The 8,385-nt window shown below is 38.2% G+C and overlaps 1 protein-coding gene across 1 annotated transcript in view; it reads right to left on the bottom strand.

Moving 5' to 3' along the window:
• LOC107287994 (venom factor) overlaps positions 1–8,385 on the bottom strand; it is a 97,050-nt gene that overhangs the window by 62,997 nt on the left and 25,668 nt on the right. Inside the window, exons 10-15 of the mRNA XM_015816564.1 lie at positions 5,501–5,616; positions 4,954–5,100; positions 3,891–4,100; positions 3,573–3,767; positions 3,196–3,357; positions 2,966–3,095 (exon numbers count right to left, since the gene is read on the bottom strand). Of these exons, the coding sequence (XP_015672050.1) occupies positions 2,966–3,095; positions 3,196–3,357; positions 3,573–3,767; positions 3,891–4,100; positions 4,954–5,100; positions 5,501–5,616 (960 nt within the window). The remainder of the gene's footprint in view (positions 1–2,965; positions 3,096–3,195; positions 3,358–3,572; positions 3,768–3,890; positions 4,101–4,953; positions 5,101–5,500; positions 5,617–8,385) is intronic.

Below are 8,385 nucleotides of genomic sequence, written 5' to 3'. Positions count from 1 at the left end.
AATATTTATGCTTACATCATCTATTACTTCTGCATACAGTATGTATGACTCTTATCATTTTCTCCTCCTTTCTGAAATGTATAAATATGAGTGAATCCTTTTGTCTGCTGGGGTTCCTCCTACTATTTTCTGGAGAAAGTTCCTCCAGTGCACACTGATAACAATACATTTTGCTTGCTGCTTGCTTATTTGTTTGTTTGTTTAATTTCTAAACTGCCCATCTCAACCAAGTGAATCTGCAGTGAGACTTGATTATATGTTTTGATTCCCATATGATGCCAGTAGTATTTGATGGGGCAAATGCTCTGACAGATTACTTATCTAGGGTCTGTAATCTGTGCTCTTCAGGCAGAAATTAGGTGTCCAGTTCAGCACTTCTACTCTATTGAGCCTCCGCGTTATTAGCTTCCTCCACCACAAAGATCCTGCAGGAGAAGGGCAGTGTGGACAACCGTGGGATTTGGCAGGGTGAGAGTTGTGAACTATAAATACAAAGCTTTCGCTGTGTCCCTGCACAACAGATACAATGCCCTTGCTGACCTTAATAGGGACATTAAGGAGACAGGTAAAGGTATTTGTGATGGTAACTCAAATAAGCAGGGGATCGTGGTCCGAGATGAAGAACTTGTGACAGGGAGAAGTGTGAATCAGGTATTACACATCAGTCATGCAAGAACAGAAAGGCATCCAAAAAGAGAAGCCGCCTTCTGGTAGGTGATTCAATTATAAGGGATGTAAATTTAGGAAAGACACAGAGGTTTCAAAAGAGGTCAGGTGTCTTCCAGGTAGGGACAAGAAGCGTATTTCTAAAATAATCAAGAATGCCAGCAAGGACTGTGATGTGGAGGCTATTGTACATCTTGGCACTAACAATCTGCCCCCAAAAGATGTACTCTCTGTGCAGAATGATTTCCAGAGCTTGGGGCAGGAACTTAGCAGAATAGGCTGTAGGCTTACTTTTTCAGAGGTTTTACCAGTGTATAAGGAACAAAATGGAAAAGGCCAGCATATAGCACAATTCAATATGTGGCTAAAGGAGTGGTGTAAAGGGGAAGGCTTTGGATATATTAGTCACAATGTCTGTAGCTGGTCCAATGAAAAAATGTACAAAAGAGATGGTTTGCATCCATCAAAGAAAGGGACTGAGTTACTCGGCTATAAATTCACAGATTTTCTGGAGGAATATTTAATCTAAACAGCGGGGACAGTGAGTTAATTGATACAGAACATCCCTGTCCCCGGCAATCTAAAAATTATAGGGCTATCAGTGCATGTAACATAGATGTGTGTGAGGACAAGAATATCAACCTTGCTGTCAAGCAAAATCAAGATGGATTACACCCTAAGATTCTCAAGGAACTGGCAGATGTGATCTCAGAACCACTGAACTATATTTTTCAAAGATCCTAGAGCATTGGGGAACTACCAGAGGACTGGAAAAGAGCTGATGTAGTTCCCATCTTCAAAAAAGGGGAAAAAAATGGATCCAGGATATTACAGACCTATCAGCCTGACCTCAATACCTGGGAAGATTCTGGAAAAGATAATCAAACAATGAATCAGCGAACATCTAGAGGCAAACAAAGTCATTATTAAAAACCAACATGGGTTTGTCCAAAACAGATCATGCCAGACAAATCTTATTGCATTCTTTGACCAAGTGACAAAATTAGTGGATCAGAGGAATGCTGTGGATATAATTTATTTGAACTTCAGTAAAGCATTTGATAAAGTAGATCACAGCCTACTAGTTGATAAGATAGAAAAATGTGGAGTAGACAGCACCACCACCAGATGGATCCGTAGCTGGCTGACCGGCCGTACTCAGCGTCTGGTCCTCAATGGAACCGCATCTACATGAAGGGAAGTGTGTAGTGGGGTGCCCCAGGGCTCTGTTCTGGGCCCAGTGCTCTTCAACATCTTCATCAACGATTTGGACGAGAGGATAGATGGGGAACTCATCAAATTTGCAGACAACACCAAGCTGGCAGGAATAGCCAACACTCCAGAAGACAGGCTTAAGATACAGGAGGATCTGGACAGACTTGAACACTGGACACTATCTAACAAAATGAAATTCAATGGTGAAAAAAGTAAAGTTCTACATTTAGACAAGAAAAAACAAATGTACAGGTATAATATAGGGAGTAACTTGCTCAATAGTAGTAACTATGAAAGAGATCTCAGAGTCGTAGTGAAAAATCATTTAAATATGAGCCAGCAGTGTGCTGCAGCTGCCAAAAAAGCCAACACAGTGCTAGGCTGCATTAACAGAGGGATAGAATCAAGATCACATGTAGTATTAATACCACTTTACAATGCCTTGATAAAGCCACAGCTAGAATACTGCATCCAGTTTTGGTCACCACGATGTAAAAAAATGTTGAGACTCTAGAAAGAGTACAGAGAAGAGCAACAAAGATGATTAGGGGACTGGAGGCTAAAACATATAAGAAACGGCTGCTGGAATTCGGTATGTCTACTTTAATGAAGAGAAGGATGAGGGGGGACATAATAACAGTGTTCCAATATCTCAGGGGCTGCCACAAAGAAGAGGGAGTCAAGCTATTCTCCAAAGTGCCTGAAGGCAGGACAAGAAGCAATGGATGGAAACTAATCAAGGAGAGAAGCAACCTAGAACTAAGGGAAAACTTCCTGACAGTTAGAACAATTAACCAATGGAACAACCTGCCTCCAAAAGCGGTGAATGCTCCAACACTGGAAGTTTTTAAGAAGAGACTAGACAGCCATTTGTCCAAAATGGTATAGGGGTTCCTGCCTGAGCAGGGGATTGGACTAGATGACCTCCAAGGTCCCTTCCAACTTTATTATTATTATTATTATTATTATTATTATTATTATTATTATTATTATTATTATTATTATTATTATTATTATTATTATTACTAAATAGACTAGAAAACCTCTGCCATCTCCCAGATGTTAGCATCCATCCCCAAAATACCTGATCTCTGTTTGGTGTTGAGACTAGTGCTGGTTGTCAGGGCCAGTCCAGCATCTTCAAACACACCCAAATTATTCTGGCCGCTGCCAGCTGTACAGCCAAAGTCACTCTTTTCTATTGTGTCCCATATCTAGTGCACATCATAGGAAAAAAATGTTCCTCTTCAGTACTGTAACTTGGAGAACTCTTGAAAGGTGAATTCTTGTAACTCAAGGAATTTCTGGCCTTACCTTAGTTTGGCTAATCTTGTATTTATCATTGAGAACATATACTGCTTTGTCCACAGCCACAAGACCGACCCGAGCACCTGGATCCCCTTCCAATTTGATTTTCATTGCAGCTCCTGGCTTTTGTATTCGATTGTCTCTGGAAGATGCTCCTTTCACAACCAACTGTTTAAACAAAGCAAAGAATAGTTCAGCTCTCTAACAGACAGAAAGACTGCCAGTTCAAGGAAAAATAGTTGGCTTTCTCTATCCGAACTGAAAGAAATGTTTTGGGGAAAATACCATTAAAATGCTTTAAAATAAGTTTATGCACTTCTGATGCAGCTCTGATAAGGGGGTTTGCATCATTGCTAAGAAAGCCACTGGGAAGACTGACTTACCGTTCCCATGCAGGTATCCTTCACATCCACCCAGACAGAGTCAGCCACAATTTCACTGTTCCCCACTTGGTAGTAAGCCACAAACCGGAAGGAAGGGATGAGGTCTGGAGTGATACGCAGAGTCATGGTCACCAGATTCTGCCCAGCTCCCCTGGGTTGCCTGCCGGCCTTGAAGATATTCCCTTTGGTCAAGATCTGAGGGTGAACAAATACTGATTAATGGAAAGGTTAGAAATGATAGGTTAAGCCAGTGCCTTCAAGGCTACAATATGAATTGGAACACAGCCCCTGGATTTCCTCCAGGTCTATAATACTTACGAAGTATGTGAAATACTGGATCTGGTTCAGCGAATTTGCATTGCCCCTCACACTGAAACTGACAGGTAAGTTATCTCCAGGCTTAATCTCTGTAGATGTAATGGCTATATGAAGATAGTTTCCAGATCCTCCCTGGGTTTGGTAGGCTGTGGCTGTCATGGACTTCATTGCCTGGCGTTCTCCTGGGAGTTCTCCATGGTTGGTTTTAACCTAGACAGGGTAAATATGGAGCATTAACCTAATCAGGAAACAACTACGACTCCTTTTAAGGCTAGCACTTAGTGACACTAACATGAAGGCTGCTGAAAGAATACAATAATGGCTAACATCCTGTTTTCATTAAAAAAAAATATGAAATCCTGTTATATGATCTGCATTTTTAGGGGAAAAAAGAGCTCCGTGTTACTATGGGTATAACAAATGCTATATTGTAATGGGATGTGGAGAGAGGGCATAGCTATTGAATAAAACAAAATTGCAAAGTGAGTTGCAGCCTGAAGGTCAGATGGGATGGTGAACTAGCTACAAAAAAGCAAATGGGATATTTAATGCCAAACCAAATCAGGGACTTACAAGAACCATTGTTCCTGTGAAAGAGTATCACCACTTCTTAATTCTGAGAAATACTGAAAAAAGGGAGAAAATGACTTTCTTTTCAGTAATAGATTGTATCTCTGCTCTCAGAGTCTGACTGTGCATGTGCAAAGCGGGTGAGCTCCTTCACTGTATCTCCTTCACTTTTCATGTGGTCCTACATTTCAACATAGATGTCAGGCCCAAAACCAAGAACAACACTTCTTCCAAACTGAATTTTTTATTGCTTTCAAACCTATAGACAAAATCTTGCCAGACTGAGGAGTCTACAATCTGTATCTACAATATATTCTGAGAACTATTAGGGAGACGTTGTCTTCACCCTCTTTCTCTCATGCAAAGCATTCAGACTGAGTTGCCTCTTACTCCTCTGGAATGCACCCCCTCCCTCCTAGGACTCTACTTCCTTACGACATCCCCTCTCATCAGTGCACTCAGTGGAATTTAACAGAATGTCAGAATGACTTACAGTGATGGATAGGTTTTGAGTGTTCAGGGGTGTGTTCAGGATGAGTTTAGCAGTCCCATCGCTCAAAGTGGTTCCCTCAGAATGAATGGACTCTGATACCACGGGTACATCGACAGCTGGTGAGCCATCGGGGTTGGTAACATACACCTAAAACAATCCAGAAGGGGTGATTCAGCATGGAACATGGCAGCTTCCTCCGAATTTAAATCAAGTTGTTTGCTTGTTTATTATTTATTGAAAAGATTTATATGGCTGCCCAACTCACTTACAGTGATTTCAGACAGATCATAAATTGATTTACTAAAGCCTTTTGTCACTAAATTCCTGTAAATTCTATGCAGATACATTACAGCAAATCATCCAGTATAGCAATACCAACCAATCAATCAATCCTCTACAATGACAGTGTCAATCCCGAGGTAAGCTGAAGCCTCCACACCCCTCTTGAACAGCCAAGTCTGGACAGCTCTTCAGAAGCCCAATAAGGTGGATGAAGGTATTGCTAATATGGTTCTTTGACAGAGTAGGAGACTGCAATTTCTTTTACCGTCAGTTCATATGGCATTCCTGGCTTGAAGTATTTGGGGGTTTTTGTGAAGTAGATCTGATAGGGAGATGTCACAATATGAATGCCGCTTTTCTCACTCATTACCATATCACTGCCTACAAAACAAAAAGGAGTGCGATTTTTTACATATTTAATTTTATTAGCTTATGGTATAAAATACAAAAATACAAAAGCAAGTAGTAGGAAACAAAGGAAAGGGGAAGGGAAAAAGAGATGTGTGTGGGGGGAAGCGTTGACTTCCTCTGTTGCAGTAAAATAGGCATTAGTATTGAACTTCAACTTTTTACTTTTCTATAATAGTATAAATTAACCATTTCTAAAACAACAAATCAATCTAATCAGTAAAACCCAAAATCAAAAGTATCATTTTTTTCCCACCTCAAGCACAAAATCCAGAAGTGGTTTCCAAGTAGAAACAAAAATACTTATATTCTTTTCTTTGATCAGAACAGCCAATTTAGCCATCTCTGCTAACTTCATCAACTTTTGTAGCTGTTTATCCATGGTGGGAATCAAAACATCCTTCCATTTTTGTGCGTAAAGTAGTCTTGCTGCCATCAACATATACAAAATCAGAGTTCCAAATTTTTTCCATGTCTTTTTCCATTAGACACAGAAGGAAAGTTTCTGGTTTTATCTTTATATTCACTTTGAGAATCTTCTGTATTAAGATGTGAATCATACTCCAATATTTCTTTGCTTTATCACATGTCCACCATAAGTGATAAAAAGTCCCTTCTTTACATTTACATTTCCAACATTCATTTGAGATAACTTTATACATTCTAAATAACTTATTTGGTGTTAAATACCAACAATACATTATATTATAAAAAAATCTTTTAAATTATAATTCAGTGTGAATTTTAAGCCTTTCACCCACATATTTTTCCATTGTTCAAGCATCAGATTATATCCAAAGTTCCTTGCCCACTGAATCATACAATGTTTTACATGTCCACTTTCTAAATTCAATTTCAATAACATTTTTAAATCTTAGCAATAATATGTTCATCACTACCACTTAGTAAAGTTTCCAATTCGTTTTTAACAAAATCAAACCCGTAACTCTTTTTATCTAGTTTAAATCTTTCTTTCAATTGTAAGTATATAAACCAATGACAGACATGACCTTCTTTACGAAGTTGCCTCTTTGGGTGTCTCCTGCCTAAGAAGCTTTTTTTAGAAAAGAAATGGTGATGAAGCCAGACTGGTGGATTTATGGTAAAATAATATCTTTTAATTTTGGTGACCCTATCCTCAAGTCTAAGGAAGAGCTAGAATCAGAAGGAATGCAACTTAAAATAATAAATCAAATTCAGAAGTACAGGAGAAAAATCCTGTAAAGATTTTGAAGCACTATTAATTTCAAACCTAATAAAAAATCAATACATTCAGTTTGCAAGTTTTCTCTCTACATCTTCTCTCTTGCTATCCCTTTTTCTAGAAAACACTGTTGCATCATATTTTGTGCTGATTGTAAATTGTATTATCCTGCCATGTAAATGGTCTTAAGTTAGAGAAAGTAATGTGGCAAATGATAATTTATAAATAGAAAATTAGCATATTAAAACTTTGGAAGATGTGGGGGATTTATTAATATATTAATATATGTTTTATTTTGTGGCTTTGCAACTAGACATACTGTTTCCCTTAAAATGCTTCAAAAACAAAGCCTGTATTTAAATCTATACAAGAGTATAGATTTAAAACTGCTTGAAGAAAATTGACAAAAAAATTGAAATTTGAATTTGAAATTTGGCAAAAGTAATATGAAATATTAGCACCATAAGTTTTTTTCAGTTATGCACCTGATAGAAGTTCAGTATTTTCCAAAGATTTTAAAGCACTTCACAAATGCAAATTTATATAGGACTGATTTCTAAATGGAGAAACAATTTCTGATTTAGAAAAAAGGCAGAGATCTAATGCTTCAGGACTAAATATGTACAGACTCTATCATTTGTTAAAGATGAAAAAATAAAGAAAGCAGCTTTATGCCCCCTGGCTGACTTTGAAACAATAATTTCTGAACTAAAGGAAAATACTAAAGAATCATGTCAAAAATTTATATGATATCATTCAAGAGTTCCAGAATGCAGTAAAACTTCTACAGGAAAAAGTTTTAGGGAGGAGGTAACCTTTACCTTACTCTGGGAGGAATATAAAAAATTATTCATACTATACTCTAATTTTTAGCAAACATTTGAAGACAATATCCAATAATTGGTAACTGATAAATCGGGTAGCATTGTCCAAAAAGCCAACATTTTGAGAATTTTTTATGAAAATCAATAAGACCTGCCATAGCAATTAAGTGTTTTATTGGTGTTTCAAGAAGACAATGAAAATGTTAGAAACAAAGACAAGATCAGATTGATGCAGCAAGAATACCTATAGCCCAGGAATGGAAGGGTATTAATGTTCCAAAATTAGGCCTCATACACCAAATGATTAGAAACAGTTTTAGTGGAAAAAACTACGGTAATAGACACAATACATAGAGGACAACATTTATTTATTTATTTATTTATTAATTGTATTTATATCCCGCCCTTCTCCTTTCGGACTCAGGGCGGCTGACAAATGATAAAAAGCTAACATATTACACCTAGTTTAAAATTTGATTAAAATGAAATATTTGAGAATGTCAAATTTAAAAGTGATTAAAACCCCTATAAAATCCCCTAGGCCAGTCCCGCTTGCTGGAACAACCACGTCTTGAGGGCGCGGCGGAAGGAAGGGAGATCAGGAATCACCCTGATCTCTGGGGGCAGTTCGTTCCAGAGGGTGGGAGCTCCCACAGAGAAGGCCCTCCCCCTTGGGGTCGCCAGCCGGCACTGTCTGGCCGACGGTACCCTGAG

This window comes from Protobothrops mucrosquamatus, unplaced genomic scaffold (assembly GCF_001527695.2).
Source record: "Protobothrops mucrosquamatus isolate PMUCROS unplaced genomic scaffold, P.Mucros_1.0 scaffold467, whole genome shotgun sequence".
NCBI classification, from domain to species: domain Eukaryota; kingdom Metazoa; phylum Chordata; class Lepidosauria; order Squamata; family Viperidae; genus Protobothrops; species Protobothrops mucrosquamatus.
Note: the sequence above shows the minus strand (reverse complement) of the source record. Positions and strands in the feature narration are given on the sequence as shown.